Source organism: Calypte anna, chromosome 6 (genome assembly GCF_003957555.1).
Source record: "Calypte anna isolate BGI_N300 chromosome 6, bCalAnn1_v1.p, whole genome shotgun sequence".
NCBI lineage: Eukaryota > Metazoa > Chordata > Aves > Apodiformes > Trochilidae > Calypte > Calypte anna.
In genome coordinates, this window is record NC_044252.1 from 16502401 (window position 1) to 16530370 (window position 27970).

At 42.3% G+C, this 27970-nt stretch overlaps 1 protein-coding gene across 1 annotated transcript; it reads right to left on the reverse strand.

The window, feature by feature from the left end:
• Positions 1-654: 654 nt before the first annotated feature.
• ALOX5 (arachidonate 5-lipoxygenase) lies at positions 655-27914 on the reverse strand. Its single transcript, XM_030453244.1, has 14 exons — positions 27765-27914; positions 20955-21153; positions 19056-19137; positions 16793-16915; positions 15676-15782; positions 12216-12388; positions 11397-11543; positions 11094-11297; positions 10786-10872; positions 9170-9348; positions 5672-5793; positions 3655-3755; positions 2069-2239; positions 655-1676 (listed from the first exon to the last, which is right to left on the reverse strand). The coding sequence occupies exons 1-14, from the start codon at positions 27912-27914 to the stop codon at positions 1497-1499; spliced, it is 2025 nt and encodes a 674-aa protein (XP_030309104.1). The 3' UTR covers positions 655-1496.
• Between the last annotated feature and the right edge of the window lie 56 nt (positions 27915-27970).

Consider the following 27970-nt stretch of genomic DNA (forward strand, 5'->3'; position numbering starts at 1 on the left):
CATCTCAAGGACTCCTTTTCTCCTCAAGGAGACATTTTTTTAATCTGCGTGGGGAGAAAACCTCAGGGTTTCTCGGCTCTGTGATAGTCCTTTAGGACAACCCTTCCCAGCTCCTTTCTCTCTACCACTAATGGTATTTTATGCTGGACCATTCTCTCCTGTGACCAGACACCAGGTAAAAGGAAGATGCACAGTCTTAAATACACTTCCTCAGTGACAGAAAGTGACCTTACCTTCCACATTTTTCTGAAACTCTTCAGCTGGAGAAGAAAATGGGAAACAGATTTCTGTAAAGAAAATCTAATATCAGTTGTATGTCCATGCCCGGGTTTTATACGAAATAGAAAAGACGTATGTTTAAGTAGCACACTTTTCCAAATCATGCATGAATGAGAGAAATAACTACATTTCTCAAAGAGCAAGTGCTTAATTTCTCTATGCAGCACGTGTCATTCTTTCAAGGTTTTTAAGACATGCAGTAGTAGATACTGAGTTAAGAAATAAAAGCTAGATGTACTAGTTCAGCTTTCTTTTATTCACACAAAAAGCTTTCTTATTTATTAAGGAAAAACACTGCAGGGTGATGAAGCTATAAAAGAAAAAATTATGGGGAAAAAAACCCCAAAATACTTATTAAAAAACACATGTCTCTTAAATTTCCCAGACCTCATTTTTACTTTCATCATCTTGGTAACTTTCTCAGCCTTAACCAAAGCCAAAGAACTTGAGAATAACCACTTCTAACAGACAAAACTCAGTTATTTCTAAGGTGAAATATGCCAGTTATGCTTTGTTGCCCAAAACTTAGGAGCCCTTAGGAGCGGTCAATTAATTTTTCTCCACAAATTTTATCATTTTATCATTTACCTACTTTTTATAAGTAGCCTCTTCATTCCTCATAACACAGAAGAAACTATCCACAAAATCCAGCGATGAAACAGAAACTGAACATAAACTGGGCTTGGTGCCACTGTGCTAAGCAAAACATTTGTCCATGTGTACGAAGTACATCAACCTCTGGTGGCAGAGGCTAAACCAAACCCTGCTAGTTGATGTAGTAAACATCCAGGGAATAAACTTTGAAGACTATATTTTTATATGTCAACAGCATCACCTAATAAAAATAGGAAGGATTTTTACAATGTGACTTGCTTATGGCTTCTGATACTATTTTTCACTGAATAAAATCAGTGAGTCTGTGGTTATATTGTTTTGACCAGGAGAGGGAAAAACTTACAGAAACATGGCTATTGAGGCTAAGATTCATTAGATGATCTCAGAAAAATAAACTAGTAAGAAATTTGACCTAGAGGTTTCTAACTAGACCTTTTCTGCAAGATCAGTCATAACCAAACTTGTTTTGACAGTCCAAACCAACCAGCTACAGGTCAGCTCTGATGGAGAGAGTGGGTTACTTATTTTATCCATTTCTGAAAGTTCAGTGAAAAGAATGATGTTACAGGAAAGGCACCACACACTTCCTGGGTGTCATCTGCTCAAACAGCAACACTGTTGGGAATACGATCTGGAGAAAGGTAGTAGTAAGGAAGTTTTTTGTTCTTGTTGCGTTCAGTGATGGTGTTGACGATCTCATCCAGGTTCTTGCGGAATCGTGCCATGGCCTCCTTCACTGGCTTCTCCACAAAGTGTTCATCTGGGTACATGCCCAGAAACAGCTACATGAAAAACAGCAAGCAAACATACTTTGAAGCAAAGGGTCTTCTGCCTCAACCTTATGTCATCCAGCAGAAAAACATCCAGAGCTTCACAAATGCAACTTTTAAGACAGTATAATTAATATTTAAGCTAGCCTGTGCTGCTACTGACAAGGAATGATGCTGTCCCATTCTCCCTCCACCACTGACTGTTTCTTTTCATCCCTGATTCTTTCTGTAACTTCTTTGCATCTGACAGAAGTAGGGCAAAACCACACCACTGATACAGAAAGGCAGACATGGTCAAGTCTAGCACGGAGCAGCACTACGGTTTCATGAGTCCATGTGGTCTTGCCACGGCCCTTGTTGTGTCACCTACATCTTCACCACCTAGAGTTGGAAGTTCTACTTACTTCATTGTCCTGGAACTGACTCAAGGCCCAGACAGCTCCAAGATGCCAACAAGAACGTCCCCTGTCTGGCAGACTCTCCACAATTTGCTCTATGGTCACTGTCCCCTTTTCTGCTGGAGGAGGGCAGCGCATTGTTGGTGGGGCATTGGGAATCCAGGAGCACCAATCATACTGCACAACAAAGCACAAGGAAGAGCTGCAGTGGCTGCTACTTAGGAACACTGCAAAGAAAATCAGAACCCTTGACACCAGGGAGATGCTTTAGAGAAGGACACGAGCAAGTCCCTTCTGCCTCACTCAAGAGCTTAAAAAAGAGAGAGTTCAGTTCTTTGAAGGGGAGTAGTTACTCTGTTGGCTACAGGCATGTGCCACACTTCACCAGCCAGGCTAAGGATCTCTTCTGATAATTGGAGGTGAGGTCTGACAAAAAAAAACCTGTAATTGATAAAATCTACTTTTCTCCAGTTGCTATTTCCTGCAAAATTTGCTCTAAGAACATGCTTACAGTAGTGTGGCCAGGCAGTAGGAGAGGCAAAGGATGCTGGTGCATCATGGAATATGGCATGTGGATATGGTCATGGTGAGTACTAGACTGGGAACTCAGAATCATTTCTGGCCTGGTTCAGTAGGCACATTGGTGCTTTTGAAAGCGTGACCATACGTGACAAAAGCCTAGATCTTCACAGATGTTCTGCTTCAAATTTCTGTGTATGTCACTGGGAGTTAAGTATCTAGACACAATTAAAGATCTGGACTCTTGCTTCATTGACTTCAATGAGACTTTACCTTGTAGAGGTTTGTCTGTGCTGCTGCAGAAAGTAGAAGTGGAGGTCCTGCAGATGTGCAAGGCAGCTTTCAACTAGATAAATCAAGATCCTTAGTAAATGCTCCATTAGGCCAGCTAGACTGCTGTAGGCTAGGACTGAATTGTTGGAAATAGCCAACTGCACCAACTCAAAGGCAGATGCTGTGTGCAGCTACATGAACTGCAGTCACAGCTCTGAGCCAAGCTGCATATGCTCCCTAAGCCACATCTGAAAGTGGGATGTATGCAGCTCTGGCACAGGCAGACTGCCAAATGAGCACAGCTTACAACAGCAGCCCATGGCAGTCACCACTGTATGCACTCACAGCAATGGCAAAATAAAGCCACTAAACACAGCTCACTGCAGTTCACTGTAGAATGTGCCCCAAACTACTAGCAGATATCATATCCAGATAGTTCAGGTGATGTCTGGAAAGCATGGTAGCTAGGCTGTGCACCTGAACCCTTCAGCATTTCTCAAAGTGTTTTTAAAAATTGTTCCCCATAATAAAATCATTACAACTGCAATATGTAAGTTAGAGACTAAACTTCAGCTTCGGTGATACACATTTAGCACTCAAAATGCCTTTCTTGGCTTTCAAAAAGGCTTCTGCAGGCTTCATGGGGATTTGCAGATGGCTCTGCAGTAATTTTTATCAGAAGGAGTAATCTATTGTAATGTAGGTACTTGTGTATCTACTAAAAATAACTTCTCAACCCTTGCTCTGATAGATGCATCTCCCAGACCAGAAGGAAGAACAGTCTTCCCAGAACCTCATACCTGACCAAAATTCACAGCTGCATGCTGGGCTGATGTGGTGAATATTATCACTGTGAGGTATTCTGCCAGCTTCTCTCGTGTTCTGATCAGCTTAGGAAACCCTAGAAGAGGGAAAAGAAAAGCTTAAATAACCCAGCCATGAAAAAGCATAGTTACCAGGCAGTGATCAGCTACTCAACAGGCACGAGTGAGATTATGCAGCAGTCACTCAAAAGCAGGACATTCCCTTTCTGAATGCTGCTCTGTGGTCTAACAGGAGCTACTCAGCCTCTCTATGTCTTGGCTATCCAGCCATAAACAGAATAATCTTGCCTTTCCTCATACAGGTTTGTGAGACATTACCACTGCTTGCAAAGAATGTGGTGTTCCTTCAGGGAATGGCAAAGTATAATTACACCTTTAACAATACTATATCCCTGTCCTCTCACCCTATCCACCCTGAAGCAAGAAACCCAGAGTCCAGAGGCCTCAGATGCTGTCTTCTTCTTCAGTCTACAGTGCAAGTAGGGAAGGAGCCAATGTCCATGTACTTGTATTTATGAAGTCTGAGGCTGAGCAATCAACTGCACTGCAAATTAAAGTGCAGGGACAGCTTATTTGCTGAAAGAGGAAGGGAGGAAACTAGAACTTCTGAAAGAGAAAGCAGAATGAGGAACAGAAATAGTTGCATCAAGCTGTCTTTGGGAAGCAGAATGCATGAATCCCTGTACTCAGCACTGGTGAGGCTGCAGCTCAAGTCCTGGGCCCCTCACTACAAGAAGGACACTGAGCTGCTGGAGGGAGTTCAGAGGAGGGGAACCAGGCTGGTGAAGGGTCTGGAGAAAGAGCCCTTAGAGGAGAGGCTGAGGGACTTTGGAACATTTAGTTTGGAGAAGAAGAGGCTGAGAAGAGACCTTATAGCTCTCTACAGACACAGTGGCAGCAGTGCAGACAAGGATGCTGCAGGCCTGGCAGGTTTCCCATCTGTAGTGGTAGCCCTGCCAACAGTGTTGCTTGCAGCATCCTACCCAAGCTGTCGCCCTGGAAAGGTTCAGTGCTTTGCTTAGGGCATGCATGAAGTTCCTACTATCAGGCCACTACTAAGCTTTTCTTAAGAGACAACCACAGAAACAAAACTATAGGAATCATGTGTCCCCTAATCCTTTGCTTGTCCAGGCAGATAGTGGGCAGAAGGCTACTATACACCAGTGCATACTTGTGATGAGTGGAAACATCACAGGTTTGCCTGGAGATTGTACATATAAACACATGTGAGTGCAATGCCAAAGCTATCTGCTCCAGATCACTGGCCCAGGGGTGTTTCCAGATGTAAATAAGTCAGGACAGTATTAAGAATTCTCACCCTACTGTATAAATTCCTGAAAAGCTGCTTGGACAAAACATGAGTAGAAGAAAAAAACATGTTTAGGGAAAGGAAGGAGAGTGTTAACTCAGGAGGGAGAACAGAGATATATTATGGGTGAGAGCTCCCAAAGCCAAGCAATGGTTTGCAAGAAAGGAGAGTCAGTGAGAGGAGATACAGCAAAGGAAAATATTTCTTGGAAAGAATTATTAGAATCTTCTCTTGAAGATAGCAGAGACCTAACACAGACACAGATATTAAACAAATGTGAAGTGCAGCAGGATACTCCTGGGGAGGTTCTTACTTTTTCTTCTTCGGTGCTAGATTTGGAGGAGAGGATTCAAGGGGGTCTCACTGCTCCTTGGGATTTCTATCAGTCTGCCTGGTGGTTCCAACAGCACAAACAGACAGCCCCTCCTGTAATGCTCAAAGCACGAGCAGACAATATCTCCAGTTTACAGAGAGATTACAGGAGCTGCCAAAGCTCAGGCTGAGATTCTGTGGCAAAGGCAGGAGCTGCCTCCAGAGGGAGTGGGGACCTGATCCCAGCAAACTGAGCATCTCTGGGTCAAGAAGGGAAATGGTCTCCAACAGCCCACAGCACACTGTGCATGCAGCATTGCTGTCAGCAGGGACTTGACAAGACTCAGAGCTGTCTGGGCCATCAGATCTTACCTGAAGCCTTCACACCCCTCATTCCATAGACGTAAATGTCTTTGACGAAGGCCTGGAGCTCCACATCCTCACACACGATCTCATCACTCTCATAGTAGATGTGAATAACTTCCTCTGCAAAACTGCAGACACAGGAAAAAATGATCAAGCAAAAAAAAAAAAAAAAAAAAAAAAAGAAGAAGAGAAGTGCAGGTCTCAATACCTTCCTACCTCTTCCCAAAAGCTGTGGGAATACAGAGAAAACTTTGATTCATTTCTGACTGCAGCATCACTTCCACTCCAAAAAATAGACTTGGGACCACACTGCATCCACCAAACAGTGGTGAATCATAAAATATTAGGTTGGGAGGACCTCAAGGATCATCTGGCCCAGTCCTTCTAATATTACTGTTTATATGAAATGTTTATAAGCTGAGACTGTTTATAAGCTTATATTTTCCAAAGTGGGGAAATCTACGACTTCTCCTGGGAAACCATTCCAATATCTGACTGACCACAGAGTGAAAAATTTTCCTCTTGTATTCAAATGGAATGTCACTAGATGCCCCTCATCTTGTATATGTGACTCCTTGTTAACAGGGAGTCTACATCTTTTTTGTGTCCCCCCTTTAAGTACTGGAACATCATTATAATGTCTCCCCTAACCCTTCTCTTCTCAAGGCCCAGTTTTTTCAGTCTCTCCTCATATGGCAGCTCCTCCAGTCTTCTGATCATCCTCATGTCTCTTCTTTGAACACTGCCCAGCCTGTCTGCATCATTTATTTACAGTGGAGACCAAAACTGGACACAATACTCCAGGTGTGGTGTGACAAGCATTGAGTACAGCAGGATGATGACTTCCTTGTCTCTGCTGGTGATGTCCTTGTTGATGCAGCCCAGCATCCTGTTGGCTTTCTTTGCTGCTGCAGCACACTGTCTGCTTATGTTGACCCCCAGGTCACTTTCCACCAGGCTGCTCTCTGGCCAAGTGGATCCCAGTCTGAACTGCACTCCTGGCTTATGTGTTCCCAGGTGAAGCCCTTGCACTTCTCCACACTGAACTCCTGTCAACTCACTTCTCCAGTCTAAGTCATCCTGGAGGACTGCTCTCCCTTCTGGGGTGTCAACCTCTCCACTCACCTTGGTGTCATCAGCAAACTTTATCAGCTCTCCCAGCATACTGGGGGAGATGCATCTGGACCCATTGATTTGTATGGGTCAAGCTCCTGTAGTAGCTGATACATCAACTCTTCCTTCACTGATGGGGGTTTGAGGCTTTGCTCCTGCCCAGACCTCTATCCTCACATCTACATCTTTTTCTTCACTTACTACAGACTCTCTCTGCCCTGTACACATGGCTTTCACAATGAGAACAGGGTTTCCCAAATTGTGATACCAGCACCATACCCTGTATGTGGGATACTCCAAAACTGCTCCTTAGTGCTATTCAAATACTTGATCCCCTCCTATCACACATCTTTTTTCACAAAATCCCGGAGGCACACTTCAAAATAGGGGTGACCCAGGGAACTTTTTGGGGGGAGATCTAAAGTTTTTTTCCTACACCCACAGCAGACATCCTTTTTCTCAAAATCCCTCTTTCTATGAAAGCTTCCCAGGCCCACTCACCTCAGAACGAAAAGCTCTTAAAAAATGAAGACAACAGACATAGTTCTGAAAGCAGTAAAAATAGGTAATCCTGATTTCCTGAAGATTTACATTTAGTGACTGAATGGTTTACTGATCTATGCTGAGATATACTATTAGCTCTGCAGGCACCTTGCAATCTTTGCTAAATACTGTGACAACCTGAAGGATGAAACTTTAAACTGGAGATGATTGATGGGATTAAGAATCATTATCCAATAGGCATTTCTCCCCTAATAAGCTATAAATTAATTGCAATTTGGAGACCTTTATAGACCTTTATAAGTCTCCCAGTATGGTTTCTATTAGCCTACGAAGTCAAGAGTTGTTATTGAGGCAAACAACTACATTAACATCAAGAGTGTAAGTAATTAATTTGGAAGCCAAAGGAAAAGAAAAATCCTGCAAGATGTAGAGATGAAGCTGCATGAACTCAGCCTCCATCACCTGGCACCTGTGCCAAATGCAGACAAAAATTAATCCTCTTACACAACATCAGTGTTTTAGACTCTGTTAATATAAATTAGTATATGAAGTGTGGGTGAAGCCTTTTGAGTTGGAATTTTTGTCTGCAGTTACATCAGAACTAAGAAGTGCTGCAATAGGGGCAACCTTATCCACTTCCCTATGTGTAGGCCATCATCCACATGGGAAGCAGTATTGGGGATAGAAGTTATTTAATCAAAAGAGTGAAGACTGACACCACTGCAGTGTGTAGGTGATGCATAGTGACAAGACAAATGCATGAGCACTGTTTCATAGATATCACACTCTCAGTGAGGCAGTGCCATTTATAAACCAAATTATTCACTTACAAAGAACCTCTCAGCAAAGTCTGAGGCACTGTAACATTATCCTCCAGCTAGGTTAACAACCACAGACATACTAGATTGGATTGACTAAGTACTATCTGGTATTAAAAAGCTGTATCTCAATCAGCAAAGAAAACACAGGAAAAAGAAGAGGGATAAAAAATGGACTACATCAAAAAAATTATCATAGAAAAGGTACAACTTTCTTTTCTTTCAAATGGGTGCTGACAATTGCAGGAAATATTGCAAGATAATGCCTTGCCAAAACACAAACACAGGAGACAGAATTATGCCCAGCACTTTAAACATTATAAACTCCCTATTTTGTGTACACAAAAGACCTGATTTTTAATGAACACTCTTTTCAAAAGCCACGTGACCAGAAACAGCTGTATATTTAGCAAGTAATTTATTCCATTAAAATTTGTGTTGTTTGTTAAATGAAATGCCATTGTAGAATAAACCCTGTGTGAATCATCCCATTCTGAGGAAGCGTTTCATATTTTGAAAAGGAGCCACATTTGTGTGATGTACCTGACTCAGAATTGTTTCCCTTCCTGACAAAACCTGGGCTTTGCAATTTAAGGCATTTTGCTTGAATTAGTTAATGCCTAATTTATTGAGTTTCAAAACACAACTCTTATGTGAGCCAAGCTTGCATTTCCACATCATGAGAGCCCTGGCTCAGAGAGCTGGGTTCACTCTTAGTCTGTGCATAGATTAAAAAAAAAGCTAATAAAGTTCCATTTGCATTGCTAAATTCCAGCTCATTAAACTCTGTGAAATCCTACAAAGCACATACTTATAAGGGGGCCTCTGAGACACAGAATGTAAGAAAACAGGGCTGAAAAAAGCAGGAATTAACAGTATTTCAAGGGTGTGTGCTTAACTGTTTTTTTCCTCAGATGAAATATGCTCTGTGGAAAAGGCATCAAGTGACTAAACACTCCAAGCGCTGTTCACAAGACTGTGATGAAGAGCAAAGTCAGAAGAGAGAAAATGAGGGTCTGTCTCTGTGACAGTGACTTTATTAGCCATTTCTAGAACTACAGACTCTTACTTCTTTATAGCCTCCCAGACTCTAATCCCGTCATCCCGGTAATAGTAGTAGGGGATATCCTCTTTGCTGTCCATCCCTTTAGCTTTGATCTCCTCAGGGAAGCAGAGGGAGCTATAAGTCAGATCCTTCATTGCTTTCTGCACCATTTGTACATGTCCTCCTCCACCTGTAGCATTTGCCTGTGGGAAGAATGGCAATTCAGGAACAGTAGGAGATGATATTCACTTTGTGTTGAGATGGGCTTTCCAAATTCCCAGGAAATGGTACTAAAAATGCTGGTGAACCTGTTTGTCAAGGAGAAAACCACATCTTCACACAAACAAGTACCACACTGCAGTTGGAGAAAGTGTTTATGGGTGCTGGCTACTGTAATTTAAGCAAGGAGAGAAATCCTGCCGGGTGGCTATTGGTGAGGATTGGGCAGGGTTTCAGTATAGGTTACATGTAGAAAACACGAAGCAACCACAACAAACAGTACTGCAAAAGTCTTCAGGTAATCAGTGCATAAAAGCTCCCAGAAGTTGCTAGTGTTGTAGCAGTAGTCAGCTTACATTTACTGTCCTCCTGCTAGTTGATCATCTACTCCGGAACCAACAAATTTTTGAAATTTGGGCTCACGACTGGCAGGTCTTAGTCACACACTCATCCCACTTGTAAGAGGCACAGACATTATACTTTTTGTCCAAAGGGATGGGAGTGTCTGCCAGGTCTCCACAGTCAGCAGTGGAGTGTGAGGAAGATGCTTTGATTTAACCTTTCTTTTCTCCTTGGGTGAAAAACTCTGGAGCATAGAAGCTATTTCTGGTCTGGTGCCAGAGGCATTAGGGGGATACTTGTCCTGAAACACAGGTTTCCTCTTTGGAAGGACTTCTGAAACCTTCCCCAAATTTGCTGCTAGCATGTTGGCACGGAGGCTGCTGCATGTCAACCTGTTGTGGTTCCAAGGTGCAGCACACTATTTCTAGAAGAGACAAGGAAGGAAGAGCTGGGTACGTTAAATACCACTGCAGTCAGATTTAGACATTCAGATTTGACTTAAGAGCCGCACTGCAGTCCATGATACATGGATGTGTTTCGCTGACTCAGACAAAGCTGAGTTTTGATCTTAGCAGATCTGCTGTTTATGGCAATTCAAGGAGAAAGGCTGGAATCTATACCCACTATCTGTGGGCTTTGAAATCTGTCTTAACTACATGTCTTTCTTTGATGCAAATTTCCTTTTGTAACCACAAATTCTTTTGCTCACCACCCTGCCCTAATATGAATAAATGAGTATTTAGAAGAAATCGCTGACTTTACTGTGTGCATACATGTGCATAGCATGTTACCTTGCACTCCTATCTATCTACACTCATACCCCAAAACCACATCAGCTATGAGTGAGATACTGACTCACTACTGACATTGGCCAGTTCTGATCTGGCTACTTTGAGGTAGAAGTTAATATCTTCAGCACAATGAGGCATCAGATCTCTGTGACAGTTTCTCAGGTGATATTAGTTATATTTGCCCTTTTGTAGAAAGGTCAAGAAATGAGGCAACATGTGATAATTAAAAGATAAAAACACATATGGAACCATGAAGAATAATGAAGATGTGTAAAGGGGGTTACTTACCTTATCAAAAAGGCCACATTCACAGATAAGCTGTTCTCGAGCTTTGGTATTGATGGCTATTGTGAATCTCATGTGGGGCACCAAGAGCTGTGAAATGGGACAAACAATGAAAGATGGCAAATTCTCTGAATGAATTCAAGACCAACCCAGTGTAAAGTTTGAAGTCCTGGCAGTTTAGCTGTATGTTGCCTTTCAGGGCACCCAGCCAAAATATCTCACGTGAGCTATCATCAGGACTTCCTCTTGGTTTGTCAAACTAATATGATAACCTCCCTCCCCCACCTACATCCCTTCATGTCAGAACCAACCTTGAAGAGGGGGTGTACAGCAGGCAGCTGCCGGAACATGGCTATGCTGAACACCTCTGACACCAAGTGTGTCCGTAAGAGATGGGTCACTGTCTGGTGGATGTGAAAATCAGAGGAGCGAACCCAAATTTTAGCTAGCAGCCAGTCGTAGGTGGCATCTGAGGGAAGGAATATGGGGTTGTCTGGCCCAGGTTTCTGACCGAGCTGAAAGATACAAAAACAACATAAAACCCCCAAGCCATTCTTGTTTAAGATTGGACAACAAACAATGTGTCCTTCTAAAGACCCTGACAGCAAACCCACCTGGATTGCAATGGGTACAATTTTATTCTCCAGATTTTTATACAGCAGACAGATGGGTGCAGCCAAGTACTGTATTGTGCATGGGTCTGTTTTATTGGAATCCACACCATCCAGCAGTTCGTAGTCCACAATGAAAATGTTTCCTTGCTGGTGAAAAATAAAAGAAAGAAAGGAAAGGCATGATGTGTTTTAATGGAGTGCAAGTATCAAGGTTTGAAACCAAGGTCAGGAGGCCTTGGCCAGAGGCTGGCTGGTGCTTGTGCCCTGTGTTTATGAGTGCCCACTGGTCCAGCCCTCCTCGTGGTGGCTCTGGGATGATGCCATTGAGACAGCAAGCACCTTTACACAAGCTGCCTGAAATGCCTGCTGAGTCTTTCATGAGTCTTTCATTTCTGTGTATTTTGCAATCACACGTTGACACTAAGATGCAAATAGATTTCACACTGCAAGATGAAGAGACACTCATTCCTGTCATACAAAGCAAGGCACCATCCTTGCCCAACCTTCTTCAGTATGTTAGTTCAAACCTTAGTCAACAGTTAGGCAATCCCTGACCTTTTAAGAGAAAATCACTGAAAAAGGACCCTTCACCTGCTGCTGACAACTTTTTAAATTGATCTAGAAGAAAGGCAAGGCCTGCAACTCCAGGATAGCAGGAGAAAACAGTTAACAGCGGTGATGCCGGTCTGCAGAGGCAAAAAGCTTTGTCATTACCAACCACACAGCCTGAAGAGAGGAGATATGGCAGTCAGAACAGGGTTTGGAGGTTAGAGGACATGAGAGAGAGCAGATGAAGTCAAATCTGACTGAGAGCCATACCTTCACTTCCTCCTCCAAGGTAAGGTTCCTTTCCAGACTACATTCTACCATATCCATAGTCACAGGCAACTTCTTAGGTATCTCTGTGCATCTCCGGATCAGCACAGGATTGCATCCATTCAGGAACTGGTAGCCAAACATAAAATCTTCTTTCCAGTGCTGCATCACATATTCTAAAGGGAAGACAAGCCTGCAACTTCAGTATCTGCCCTCCACCAATATCCTACAGGGTTCCTTCCTTCCTCTCCATCTTTTGCTATACTGCACTGCAACTTTGAGTAAAGAAAATATCAAGGAAAGGATTCAAAAGTGCTGCAGAATTTGAAGAAAAATTATTTAAGTTAAATGGACTATTTAATCTTTGATTTTCACTTTGAGAAGAACTACATTTAGAGTTATTTGTTTCTCCATGTACAGAAGCAGTGAGGAGTAAAATATTCCACTCCTATGGAAAATACTCTCCCCATCTGCAGACCAGACCAGCCTCTCAGTTCTTCAGTGGTATTTTTAAATCTCCTTTTTCAAATTCTCATGGTATGCAGTACAGAGGGGTGAGTCCAAAAAAAGATGGCACAGGTAGGAGAGAAGGATAGGGAAAGAACAGCAGTGGCTGAAGCATTTCTCTTGGCTGGACCTGGGTGAGGGACACCTGGGGAAGGGCTTTAACTTTGACTTAGTAAAACTGCTCATTTATTTTGTTTATTTAACATATTACCCTATGTTTATTTTTTCAATTGCTAATATAAACCCAAATGAACATCTCTTCTTAATAAACTGCTTGTTTAGATACTCCATACTCCATCTCTTTACATACGTAGAACAATTGGATGTTTTCCACAGGTGCAGTGTTCTGTTTCATAATGTCATGTTGTCACTTCAGCCTGCAAATTCAGAGTCAGAACAAACGTAACTAATGTGAAAAATCACATTGGTGTCTTCAGGGAAAAAATGAAGGAAGTCAAGTTTTCCACCACAGCCTATTTTCAGACAAGGCAGAACCTTTTCTGAAAGTAATTTATTTTTCTATGAAGGGTGAAAGAATGAAAAAGATAAGAAGAAGAGGAGGCTCAGGGGAGACCTCATCGCTCTCTACAACTACCTGAAAGGAGGTTGGAGTCAGGGGGAGGTTGGTCTCTTTTGCCAGACGACTTTCAAGACAAGAGGGCACGGTCTTAAGTTGTGCCAGGGGAAATTTAGGTTAGATATTAGAATTTCTTTACGGAGAGAGTGATCAGGCATTAGAATGGGCTGCCCAGGGAAGTAGTGGATTCTCCATCCCTGGAGATATTTAAAAAGAGACTGGATGTGGCACTCAGTGCCATGGTCTAGCAACCGCAACGGTGGTTCAAGGGTTGGACTCAATGATCTCTGAGGTCCCTTCCAACCCAGCCAATTCTATGATTCTATAAGTCAGGGAGAATGCAGTGCAGTAATTAAAAAAAAGTCTTACCACTCAGTCTGTATTATAACAGAGTTAAATTATGAAGTTTACTTAAAAATGACATTTACATCACCTCTGTCAATTGCATAATGAGTCTGGAGCTGTATCTGAAGTCTATACAGTCCAGAATACATTTTTGGACAGAAAATATATGACTGAAAAACGCCTTGAATTACCTTCTTCATTAGCTTTTTTTCTGCCAAGGCTCACAAACAGAAGCTTCACAATTGCATTAATGTAACTGATAATTATCAGTTAAACATTTAAAACTCACAGAATTCAGATTTTCCTCATGATTATGGAAATATTATCAGTGAATTAATTGTAGATTATATCTAATTCTTGTGTTGAAGCTACTTTAGGAAGCAACCTTTTTAAACAGAACAATCTGCTGTAGTATCTCTGGCCAGCTTGTGTGCTGTATTTTATACCTGGGACCACAGAAATTACTTCTATTTCTGCTAACTGGTCCTTAGGCCGCCTGAAGAAATGCAAAACTTTAGAGCAGGAAGAAAAAATATCCTTTGCAGAGTCTAAACAGGTCATTCACACACATTGCAGGAACCGCACCCTAACCAACTTATGGTACCTCTTATAGCTCTTATATCCACTAATACATTTATATCCACTTATAGCCACTTACATCCACTGATACAGTAAGAGAAAGTAAAATCAGGCAACCATAGGCAATAGCAGAAGGTTGGGTCTGGCTCACAAAACAAAGGTTTCCCAGACCTGCTTTACAAAAAGGACACCATGAACTTCATAAACCATGTCTGCAATTCTTTTAGGTAACTGCTGAGGTTTCCATATTACAAAGAGTTAAAGTAAAGAAGTGCTTTGGCTTTGACAGCTTAACATATCAATGGAGATTTAAGAAGTATGAAAGATGCTGCAGAAAGCAACCAGCCTCAAATACAAAAATTACACACACACTTAGAGGATTTTTGTCTTACAGTAACAAGATGAAGCAAGACACAACTGAAGCAATTTGCACAATTCTGACACATTTTTGAGATCAGATGACATTTTTGATAAGTGCCACAGGCATTTTCAGGCTTAACTCGGACTGATTTCCTGTAAGAACCACAAATTTCAGGGGTTGTAGTTCCATGGCCCATCTTGGCTACAGCAGATCCAGGCAAAGAAGTTACATCTCCCAGGTCATTCCCAGCTCTTTGCAAGCCCCCCCATGGTCTAACAGCATGCATTCTCATGCCTAAATTGTGTTTTGTCACAATGACCCCAGTTGTGAGCAATTTACAATTAAAAAGCATTTTCCATTGACACAAATGGCCCATGACAACAGACTGAGGAGCACTATATCTCAGTGAGGAAGGTCATGGCTGAGGTTATGACAGCAGAACTGAGGCTTATTCCTGTGCTGGGAAAGGGATGAGAAACTGGAACCATCTGCACAGCAGTGCAAAAGGACAGAGCACACAGCTGGGATGTTAGGCAATGGCCTCTGGTCTAGTCTGTGTAAAAGGCCAAAAGGGTCACCCCAGTACTTATTTTTAGAAGAGAACATTTCTAAATCTTCCTCTTTGCAGATTTTCCATCTATTTAGGTCACTGAAGTGGGAAATGCACCACCAAAGTTTCAAAAATGCCAACAGGTCACGTGCTCTGAAAACTGCTCCCATGAAGCTATCTCTATGCTCAGATGTGGAAGACTTATGAAAATTTGTTCTATGGGATTTCCACATATCTGTAAATACCTTGCTAAAAGCCATAAGGGACTGAGATGCTGAACTGTCCTGACCTCCAGTATAGCTCAGGACAGAGAAGGTCACTGTACAATTCCTGGTGATTTTAGTTTGTGTGAGATTATAGCTTCTCATTTTGGTCTTCTGGGCTGTTGGTGTGATCAGCAGTCTGAGATTATAGTTTATTTGTGAAAAGCCACAGGAGACCAGAAGTATGGGTCAGCCACTTTTGTCTTAATTATATATGGCAGAGACAAATAATTAGTGATACTACAATGCAAACATGAGCAATAGATTGCTGATAAACCCACCAGAGATTGTGTTGCTGATTCTGACAAAGATCTTCTCAAAATCTGCAAAATCACTCCAGGAGGACTGGAACATGTGCATGAAACGGTTGATATAAAGATTCTCCATCCTAAAACCAAAATGAAACAAAAAAACCTCTAAAAAACCCCAAGCTTCAGCCTCCACAGTTCCATCCTATTCGCCCCCTATTCTTTTCCATCTTTTAATATACCTTCACACAATAAATTTTAAAATGGTAGAATGTGTGGTTGGTCACCCTGCAGAATTAAATGTTCTGGCTGGACATTTACACGCAAGCCCAAAAGGCATCTCAGGGGCCCAGTCCATGCTACTGCATTTATTCAACTCCACTCTAGAGTTGCTCTATGCAGTCTACAATCTGGGACCAGTCTTGTCTCATCTTAGACCATCCCATCATCTGATGGCATGGTGGAATGTCTGAGGTAGTGTGAGGTGACCTGGGCAAGCAAGGCAGCTTAGACCGGGACTAACAGGCCATAGCAGTCCTATTTACTTCATTAATCCTGTACTATTTCAAAGAGCTTTTCTGGACTGATTATTCAGGTCCAACCGATGGACATTTTTTTTTTCAATGATATGACAGATGCAAGTGGGTGGGCAGTGACTTTGTTGCCCCAGACAGATCCCACTCAGATGTGGTTAACTGATGAGCTGCTCAGAACAGTTTTTCTTCAGCAGGGTCTTAAGCATACATTGGTAACATCTTATTTTGGTATGTGACTGAAAGGCTTATTTATCAATTTGAACTTATCAGTCAGGGGAAATGGGTATCTCTAGAGGATGACAGAGAATTTAGTAAAAAGCCTGGGGTATCAGGTGCCAGTAGTCCTTCCTATGTTTTTCACCACTGCCTCCTCCATCTGTCTACAGCCAAAACAGTGTATAATGAGAATACAGAGGCTCTGGCAGTTCCCAGCTTGAAAAGCTTAAAATATTGATATTTTAAAAAAAATATTTATATATATACTTCGATTAACTGCAGATCCACCTGGGAGAAAAGAACCTGATTCTGAAATTTAGATGAAATGTAAAAAGTGATCAGATCCTTACTCTGCCCCCAGATGTATTTTGCAAAACTAAAGTTTCACAAATACTTACGCTTTAGAGTAGTTCAGAATGAAATCAATTCCTTTCTCACTGTCAAACTGTATATCACGGGGCAGATCACTGTGTGAAAGGGCATCGATGCTCAGGGGAAAGCCTGGATGCCACTCCTTCCAGCTGAGAAAAAAAAGAGAGGTTGGATTAACCAAATAACCCTACCAGCATGAGTGCTCTGTCATTCCTTTACTCACACTGCATCCGTGACTCAGCTCTATAAAGAAAATTTGTGGCAGACTCTATTGGGCCAAAACCAGTGACTTATACCCCATCAATACCCACTAGTACTCTACAGAATCCTGAAGTACAGTAGCAGGCATGTACCTGACCACCTACGTTCACAAAACTTGAAGTAACTTGATATCTGTGGTATTTCCTAACACTTGTCACATTTGGTTGGAATTGGCAGAAGGTTCAAATGTAATGGGAAGGGACAGAGAGATGGGCACCTGCACAATGCACACTCAGTTTTGGGGCTACATTTTTGCAAAGCCGATTTACAGCACCTAGAAATACCCAGGCATTTACTTAAGTTTATCCAAAAGGCAGCTCTCTGAGAGATAAAGATGGGTCTTGTTTCAGCTATTTGGAACAGCCTCCTAAAGGTCATGGCACATGTTTTCTGCCATGTGTCCTGGTTTGGGACAGGATAAAGGTGATTTTCTGTCTTGCAGCCTTGGTGGTGACGTGAGAGTTATTGGGGGAAAAGGGGAGAAGGAACATGGTATCAATTTTCCTGTATATTTGTATATATTTAGTAATTTTTCCTATTTATCATTAGTGTTTCATTAAAGTTGTGTAGTTTAGTTTCCAATCTATAAGTCTCTTTCCCTTATTCTCTCTCCTTTCTTTATCAGGGAGGAGAGAGAGATTAATAGAGGGCATCTGTTACTCAGTTTTATTGCTGTTACTGGGTTTAATTGCAGTGTTAAACCATGACACCATGTATATTCTGGCATAGTGCCCTGTCCTGGGTAACCAGGGAGGTCCCAGATGCCTGGAGGTTGCCAGTGTGACACCCATCCACAAGAAGGGCCAGAAAGAGGATCCAGGGAACTACAGGCCTGTCAGCCTGACCTTGGTGCCTGCAAGGTTATGGAGCAGAGGATCCTGATTGCCATCAAGCAGTGTGTAGAAGACAACCAAGGGATCAGGCCTGGCCAGCATGGGTTTAGGAAAGAAAGGTCCTGCCTGACCAATCTCATGTCCTTCTATGGCTGGGTGACACACCTGGAGGATAAGGGGAAGGCTGTGTTGGAGTGCCATGGTACAGCTGGTGTGGTGGCGTTAGGTCATAGGCTGGACTTGATCTCAGAGGTCCATTCCAGTCTCAACAATTCTGTGATTCCATAAATACTATCTCCAAATTGCCTGCTGCACACAGACTGCTTTATGTATTAACAATTCTGCATCTGAATTGCAAACAGTTGTTTCTCTGGAATTACAGATGGTTTTGCCTTCCTTTTTGCATGCATAAATAAGATTTTGAACCTTTTTTTGAAGTATATTTTTTTTCTGCTCCATTTCCCATAATTTGTAAGCAAAATCCCTTCTTAGTCAAATGATATTCACAGCACATACAGCAAAGCTCAATGCATCAATTCTGAATGGACCCTCTGTCCATCTGATCCTTACTCTCCTGGTGAGGAGATGCAAGTGCAAGGAACTTCTGTCATTTTAACAGATAATAAATCTCTTAGAAAAAGAAATGTCTAATGCTTTTGGGAGTTACTCACTGATAAAAGATAGCATTTTGCCTTTGTGACACTGATTAGGAAAAAGTATCTATGGCAGCATAAAGGTAGGTATCACATCTGTATTCTGATAGCACATTCCAGTCCACTCAAAGAGGCCCAGATCTCCCAGTGCAGGAAACAACTGCTTCTTCAGCCAGAAAGCTCCAGTAAGAGCTGACATGTTCAGATCATCTCCCAGAACTGGAGTACTGATTGAAAAAAGCAAACAAACTATACCTTCAAATCTTCCTTGAAACCAACAGTATGCAGAGAGCCCACACAGAAATTGCACCACTGAATTCCCACTTAAACCTTTCAGATTAGCTTATCTGGGTTTCAAGTACCTTGTAACCCCACTTGCACCAGGATGATAACTTACAGTGATTCATCTAAATAAAAAACTACATAAGGCTAACATGGTAACCTATGCTTCCTCTTATCCAGCAGTCCAGGATGATGATCTGCACGCACTGTGCCAAACTCTGACCTGATGGGAGCAGGCACTGGGCCTTTGGGAAACTCACCGGTACATTTTTTGACGGGTCTCGAGCTCCTTCCTTCTGTGCTGCTTGAGAATGTGGGTCTTGTCATCCTGGGGTAGTTTGGCTGTGAAACCAGGGGAAGAGTTTTATTAGGATCCTTTACCCATCACTGCCCAGGTCTTAAGAAGGAGAGCAAGGTTTCCAAACCTTCAAACTTCTGATCTCTTCAAAGTTTCTGTTAGAAATGCTTACACAATCCAATTTATTATCCTGAACAGAAACACAGGTCCCTAGAGAATCTGTGGAAGGCAACAAGCTCCTAACATACTGCCTCCAAGGGGTAACTAGCTCAAGCTAGGAACATCTGTCTCAAGTGTATATAAAATATGGATTCCTAGTGTAGACACTTGCTGTACATATCTAGCATTAAAGGATCTGAATAGGGTCAGGGGAATTAATTTTACATTTCAGATCCTAAGGGCATTTTCATCAATAAGAGAAATCGCAATGTTGCTGTAGCTAATCTCTGCTAAAGGACACCTCCAGGAAACATCTATCTTCTCCCCTTGAGCTACACTGTCCCCTGTCAGCTTGGGGCAATAATCATATATTCCAGTAAAAAGAACAGAAAGGAAAAACAGTGCTGCTTCCTTTCCATAGAGCTTGTTCTTCTGAACATGAATTCACTATACCATTAAATTACACAGAGATTTCTTTAGCTGTCAGAGAAAGGGCAAGGTATGTGACTCACTTCACATACACAAATAGGAAGGCAGATAAAGCCATCAGGAGTTTAGTGAAAATAGCTGCTTGGAGTATGGAGTTAGAATATCACAGGTAATATGACTGATAACATATATGGCTACTGTTCTCCAGCTGGTTGTTTTCAAGTTACCAATAGGCTTTCATTTGCTTTTGCTCTTTACGCCATGATACTCTGAAAGCCATGCAAAGCTGCTTCCCATGGAAATGAAAGTTCTTATAGTTACTATCAATATTACCATCATTATAAACCAAATTACGAAAAATGGAAAGTCCTTCTGGAGACCAAAAATAAACAGACACATAGTTGTGATTATAAGACAAAAGACTTCAAATGTAAAATTCCTCAGCCAGGAATAGCCAAAAACTTAATGGGAAGACAAACATTTATTCCCTGCCACCCCGTATATTGTTTCAGCTATTTTCAGGCACTCATGCTACAGACCACTACATCAACCAACATATCCTAGGAAACACAGAGAGAAACAAGCAAACATCAGTGACAGAGGTCTACCCCAACCCTGATCACAGCAAGCAGGTAGCCAGAGGCAGTTAAAACACAAATTTCAGGTCCAACAGGTTGCTCTGAACAGTGCACAAAAGTGCTGTAACACTTTTCACAGTTGGTCACCACTACATGCAGCAGTCATTTCCATCTCACCCTGGACTTAGCAGAATGCAAGGAGTAGGAGTGAAAAGCAAAGCTGCTGTTTCAAGTCTGTCCTTGCACCTGCAAAGCAGCCTGCTTTGGAATTTTATACCACTTTACATCAAGAAAACAAGACAATTTACAGGCAATTATTCATAGCCTGTATTCATGTTTCATGTATGAAACAAAGATGGGACACTAATTGTAATTAGATCAAAAGGGCTTCCAGCAACACAGGTGTGGAAGAGACGAAAATTCAGCATTGAGGCTGACCTTCACTTTCAAGGCCAGCACAACAAGCCAGTGTGAGGACTTCTCCTGCTTCTTAAAGCACCTAACTCATCTGCCAGCCCAACTGCTCAGAAAGCAGTTCTAGTCAGCAAGGAAACCTCATTCCCTAGGATGCAGAAAGGGACTGGCAATGTGTCTCCATCTGATAGAGAAGATTGGGAGGTACATGGGGAAAGGGAAAGAAGATTTGAAAGAATTCTGGATGCTGTGTAGGAAATCAGGTTTCTAATGGCTCTCACCTCTTCCATCTCGAAGGACAATCTCTCTTTCATCTGTAATCCAGCGATAACATGGGAACTCCAAATAGTCACCCACTGGAGTTTTTACAGTAATATACTTAAGGTACCAATCATCCTGGTACCAATATTTTCGTTTTTCAATTTTTATTAGCTGAATTTCTCCAAGGTCTTCTTCCACAGGTACATCATAGGAGTCAATCTACAGAGCAGAATACAGTCAGTGATGCACTGTCAGTACATGCACAACCAGCACTACACAAGTGTACCTGGGCTTTCCTGATGTGGCATGGGTGCAACAGAACTTTCCAGCTTCTGGTGTATGAGAAAAGGAAGATCTGTTATTGGACTACAGTGCAACAGGAACATGAATGGAAGAACAAACAAGAACATACAAAACACTCCAGAGATGGAGAAATATTTTTGTATGCACACTAAAAATTATATTACTCCTTGAAATATTTGCAAGTCTGAGAAAAGCACACATACCATGAAAGCATTTACTGGTCTCCTAGTAATAGCTAAAAAAGGTATTGCTAAGGCATACCTATCAATACAATTAGAGTGGGAAGATGACCAGTGTTTATTACCCATGTATGCTTCAGACTAAGGACTGTATCCAGATCGCCTACATCCCTTTGTCTTGTGGCTCCTGTGGGTGGTCTTCTTCAGTTCTCCACTTTAAAATGAGAACAATGGTACATTTTATGTTCATACAGCTCAGATGTACAAAGGAATTTAAGTAGATGACTGAAAACAAGGTTCACAATAACTCCATCTAGCTCTGGAGGCACTTCATTCTTTCACAGAACCAGCATGTGGAAGGGTGGTTTAGCTCCTTCATCATTTTGGACTTAACTCAAAGGCCTAATCCCTGCAACATGGATGGCATCTCAGTCCAGTCTTGAACTGTAGCCAGCCTGCTTAGCCCTTTCCCATCTAAGGGTCTTGTCACAGTGTCTGTACTGATCCTGTGTGCCACTCTTATCTGCTCCTTTAGGAATACTCTCACCGGTATGCTAAAGGGACAGGTCCCCGAAACCTTGAGTTATTGGCCATGCTGTGATAAGTGAGGAGCAGAACACTTGTGGTGCAGTCCCTACACCAAGCTTTGATGAGGTGTGAGGGCTGTGACTTTGAAGCTGGTCAGGCTGAGGAAGTGACTGAATACCCCTTCCTGCAAAAGAAACGGCAGTGAGCATTTTCTTTTCCTTCTGTTTGAATCACAATGGCTTTGACTACCAGGATCAGCATTTCTTCCATGTGGGAGGCCACTTCTAATCAACAATCTTACAAACCAACCAGCGGCTAGTACCAAAAAGATGGGGTACTGCAGTGCCAGGGAAGGCTGACCTACCCCTCTGAGCTTTGTCATTTGGCTTCTCACCTAAACACCACATTCTGCCTCTTCTCTTCAGGAGCACTCTCAGCCTTCCCCAGTCATTTGATACACATATGTCCACTGTTACTGTCTCACTTGCTAGGGAAAGACTAATTCACACAAGGACCAAAACGGAATAATAAATAAAGAATTAAATACCAGACAGGAGAAAGGAGCAAAAAAATTTACTGTCACAAAAGAAAGACTAATAGCAACTTGTACCTGCATGACTGGAAGAATACACATAAGAAGGATACCTTGGCATCCCTTCCTGCTCCATTTTAAGCCAATTTTACCACTTTATTGATCCAAAGTACCCTTTTCTATGAACTATCCATGAATTATCAGCTGTGATGATCATTTTGGGATGATCTGTCCACCAAAGTCAGGTATCACAGGCTCCAGTGCTCTCATAAACTATTGCATCAAAATACCAGCTTTCATTAAGTCCATCACATCTCACCAAGCCCTTTCATCACATCTAATTGACTCATGAAAGCCAGAGAAAAATAAATAAACCTTTTAGGAAATACACCTTTTAGGCTTTGTAATTCATCCTGAAGACAATGAAACATTGCCCTAGTGTGTCTTTTCCTAAAGATGTTCTTCAATCAACTCTGAAATTGTCTGGCCACACTGCAGCTGCTACACTGCAGCTCATATGAGGCTGTTTCATACTATAAAGTATATAAAGTCTAATATAATTTTAGGCTCCAATATTTAAAATGGGCACAGACAGTGCTTATTTTGATTTGCTGGGACTTAACAGACTAATCTTAGTTTAAGCTATGATGCTATCTCCCCATGCCTATTGAAATAAGGCAATAAAGACAATTTCTTTTAAAAGGGAAAGCTACCATGTCTTAAATAAAAATTTGCCATGTTTGTGTCAACAGGAGACTCATACACACCAGGTGGTAACAAACTGCTTCACGAACAGCATGGTGGTCCTTGGCAAGCTTGGCATAATAGCATCTGTCTGCTAGGATGTGAGCTAAGACATGAAAATCAAAGAGCTGAGATTTCAAACGAATTAAAAAAGATGTTTTTCACATTTCCTTACATATTCATTAGAGAAAAAGAAACAATTCTGTAGAGCCAAATTATATACTAATTTTAAATATTTTTTCAAATATTATGTTGCTGATTCTTCAATGCCTCTACCTCCCACACTATTCCAGAACAGCTAAAAGGATAATGTGTAAAGGTAAATCCATTCCCTTGATGATTCATATTTTGAAGCAGCTGTGGAGACTGAAAAGTGTTGAGTGGCTTTTCTCATAAATCACTTATCACATTAATAGTGCCTTGAGCCACAATTATGACAGTCAGTGACTATAGGACATAATTCTGGGACTCAGCTCCTGGCTAATTGAATGGAGATTCCTTCCTCTCACAATTCTCGTTTCAACCACTACCCTGATCTTTATCTCCATGTCCAATATTCTCAGATTGTCTTTTTTTACTTGGCACAAAGGATGGCTGGAAATTGTAGATAACATGGTCAGGATGCTTCTCATTCTTCAAATCTTTCCAGAAATATGTTGCACATGAACCATTTCTATTTCATATTCCTTTCCCTGCATCCCCTGATTTTCTCAACAAAAATAGTGTCAATACACTCTTCACCAGATTTGGGTTTCACACTGAGTCAGTACTTCTGCAATTTTGTCTGCCTTGGCAGAAAAGTGTCTCTTCACACGTGGTCACACCACGTATCTCAAACTCAGCCACTTCCTGCTTACAGTCACAGCATAAAAAGAATGCTCTTTTTCAAATTTTCCATGATCTTGTTGCATTTGGCTGTTGGGAACTGGTAGTAGTCACCTGATAGAAACATAGCTCCAGAGAATGCACAAACCTATGTGAACTATTATCATTTGTACTCACCACCATAAAGGGAATCTGAACATATAAAGATTAATGCTATAACCTACAGACACAAATGATAAACTGCATATGGATCAGATTTGCTTTGAATTCAGCCACCTAGGGCTTCTGTGCTCCATCTTCTCACTCATGTCCAGTTCTAGGGCTAGATGTATCTAGAAGAAGGAAAAAGTGACCAGAGCCACTGTCCAGAGAGGGGAAACATACTGTACTATTTTTAGTTCAAGTCCTCACAAAAACCCATTGTTGCCAAGTGATTAGTATGGCACTGAGAGTATGAAGTTAGTTTAGTTTTCTCATCAACTCCTTGTTGACTAAGATACCTGACTACCCATTTTTAAATTAATTTCCTTTAAAGGTTCAGCTAACAATTTAATTTTTAAAAAATCCTCATGTACACATATATATTTCTATAGTTCTTAAAATGTCACACCTACTCATATTTACATTTAAAATTTAAATTAGAGCAATGTGAATCAGATCCAAATTGTTGATAGAAATGTCACATTGAGTCACAGAGAGTCTTTGCAAGAAAGCCATTCCTCTGATAACAATCTCTTTGCTAATATTGCAAGAGGTCTAAAACAGTTGCACATGTTCACTGTTGATGCAATGCAAAAACGACATTCAATCAACCTAAACGTTCCTGAAGGTTTTTAATCTTTTTATGACCATCCTGAAAATGAGGGTTCCTTCTTGATATTTTACCCAGCTTTTGCTGCCTCCAAGCCAGCAGTGATGTGGGCTCACCTGAGATGGCAATTTTGCTAATGCAGTAAAGGTGTGTCAGGTTACAAAGATGGTACAAGGTCCAGGCAAGACCTGAAGTTTGGCTGCTGAAGGTTTCTAAGACATCTGTTGGATGAGGTCTACAGGTGAACACGTGGCATCCCTGATGACTGCACTGTGAGCCAGAGATGACAGTTCAGAGTGAGAGAACAGAATTAATAAATATTGGACTGTTCAAGCTCCTGCAGCATCTGGCACAAGCAACTTAATATCATGCAAAACCTAAGATCTTTATTTTTGAGGAAAGACTCCTAAGGACTAGCCTAGTATGGCAAAAAGGATAGCACAGACAACCCCACTTTCTATGATCACAAAGCTCTAAGTGGAGAGAACTGTATTTCCCATCTGAAATATCCGTGAACATGTTTCTTTCAAGAAAAACAAAACAAAAAAACCCCAAAACAAACCAAAATGCAGATGAAGTAATAACTGGAAGAAAGCAGAGAACTGAGTGATACCATAAGACTTGCTTTGAAATCACTCAGCACCAACAGGAACTTACTCAAAAGACACCAAGTAAAGAAAAGCAGCTGTGCCTTTCCACATCACCTGTGTCTGGTACTTAGAGTAAGTCAGAAAAAACTACAACTGAGTTACCATTGTGCAAATCTTTTCAGGTTTTTTCATGTTCCTTCCCCTCAATCAACATGAGGCATCCAAATCTCCTATTCAGAACTGGTCCAAGCCCTCATTCATCACAACTAATAATACACACAATTTGCAATAATTCCAATGGAGGCATTACCAGGACACTGGAACAAATGAACCTGTCCCAACATTCAGAAAAGCAACTGGAAGGCAGACAAATCCTTACAAGATAAGCCTGTACTGGTCATCCACTGAAAAATTGCTTAAAACTGCCTTCCCAAGGACATATAAGCACTCCTTGGGTGCACACATCCTTTTCTGTAGTGTTACTAATATCCACAAACCTCCACTGGTTGATTCCTCACCCAGCAGGGTTCAGGGCTTGCAGGTTCCTCTGCTTCTGCCAGACCCCGTCCCAGAGAGGTTCAAGAGTTGCTGCTGACATGGCATTTTCTCCTTGTGACAGGATCCACTCCAATTGGATGCTCAGAGTACTTCCAGCCTCTCCATCACAGCCATCTCACAAAGGCAGTGAAATTCTCTTTTGTAGCCCAGAGCAAACTGCCTGGCTGCTGGAGATACAGGTGCTGATCTTCTCAACAGTGAGGAGAACTCAGCCCTCCTAGAAGAGCATCCTAACCCTTTTTTTTGCAGGACAGTCTGAGGTCTTCTTCAACCTCTCTTGATGATTTTTTTAAGCTTCTCTTCAAATATGTGACTGTTCATCAGAGGAAGGAAGGAAGGAAGGAAGGAAGGAAGGAAGGAAGGAAGGAAGGAAGGAAGGAAGGAAGGAAGGAAGGAAGGAAGGAAGGAAGGAAGGAAGGAAGGAAGGAAGGAAGGAAAGAAGGAAGGAAGGAAGGAAGGAAGGAAGGAAGGAAGGAAGGAAGGAAGGAAGGAAGGAAGGAAGGAAGGAAGGAAGGAAGGAAGGAAGGAAGGAAGGAAGGAAGGAAGGAAGGAAGGAAGGAAGGAAGGAAGGAAGGAAGGAAGGAAGGAAGGAAGGAAGGAAGGAAGGAAGGAAGGAAGGAAGGAAGGAAGGAAGGAAGGAAGGAAGGAAGATTTGGGAGATTCAGGTAACAAGGTTCTAAGCTAATGAATCATGAAGGAAAGGAACTTCAATACCAGTGGCTGTTAAGTCCCCACACCTGAATCTGTGAGAGCCCTGTGGTTAAAAAAAAGACACCTAAATGCAGCATCATGACAGCAAAGCTTCACTTGTGCATGCTGTGGTGGGTGTCATTTCTGAAGTGACTTCTGAACACTTTGTTAGAACTTTCAAAGTTTTTCAAATCTCAGCAGACCTTTTGGAAATGGTGAGTTAGATTTCCAAACAAAATGCACATTGTGGGAAGGGGAAAAAATGACCTGAATCTGCTATTTCCAGAGTGGACTATACACAAATAGATCAATGCCATTCTAAAACTGTGGTCAGAGTGTGAGCAATTACAGATGGATTGCCTGGATACTGTGAGGCCACAGAGTGGACAGGCCACAACACATGGAAGAAATCAAGGTTGGAAAGAATAGCACAGCTGATGGGGCAGCCCCAAATTCATTCTCACACTTGCATGTCCATGCTGTTTTCCATCATTCACGGAAGATGCCCTACATACTTATGTCCCTTGGCAGGCATTGTGATTCCCACTGGAAGCTTTTAGCTCTTTATTTAATTCCTTGGAGATATCCAAGTAGCTCTGACTACAAGTAAATATTGATCCTAAACATCACCTATCAACAGGAAGCACACGTGTTCTTAGTATATGTAAGGCAAATACAAGTAAATCTGAAAGGCCATGGCAAGCCAGAACCAAGGGGCTCATCTTTGCCCCCAGGAACAGGGACATGATTGATGGGCATCCTGGGATGGAAGCAGGCACCTCTGTCCCTCTGTCCAGCTCCGGAGCACCGGCACAATATTAAAAAAGTGCAATTGAGTTTTTTTAAACTCTCGCCCCCCCTGCGTGGGTGTTCTGGAGCGGGCGAGGTCTTGCAGGAGAATCCCCCGCCTCCTGTTCCCCGGGTCCGGCCCCGGGCACCGCGAAAGGAGATGCGCGACCGCGCCTATGCGGCGGAGCCCCTCGGACACCGCCGGGACAGGGGACAGGGAACAAGGGACAGGGTTCGGCTGCCGCACGGACGGCTCCGCCACCCACCCGGTCCCGACTCACCGCGCCGCGCTCGAAGTCGTTGTAGAAGGGTTTGTCCAGGAGGTGCCTCTCGCTGCACCCACCCGTGCCCTCCAGGCTCAGGTACACGTAGTCGTCTGTGCCCGCGAACCACTGGCTGCCCGTGGCCACCGTGACGATGTAGGAAGGCATAGCCCCACCGGCACCGCTCTGCTCTCCACAGCCCCGACGTCCCGATTCACCCGAAC

What these genes read in the sequence shown, in the direction of transcription:
- ALOX5 (XM_030453244.1), bottom strand. Translation starts at nt 27,914, where the DNA reads ATGCCTTCCTACATCGTCACGGTGGCCACGGGCAGCCAGTGGTTCGCG. An exon ending in TTGTACCCATTGCAATCCAG is followed by an intron (nt 11,298 to 11,396) that starts GTGGGTTTGCTG and finishes TGTATCTTTCAG; the next exon opens with CTCGGTCAGAAACCTGGGCC. An exon ending in CTGTACACCCCCTCTTCAAG is followed by an intron (nt 10,873 to 11,093) that starts GTTGGTTCTGAC and finishes CCCATTTCACAG; the next exon opens with CTCTTGGTGCCCCACATGAG.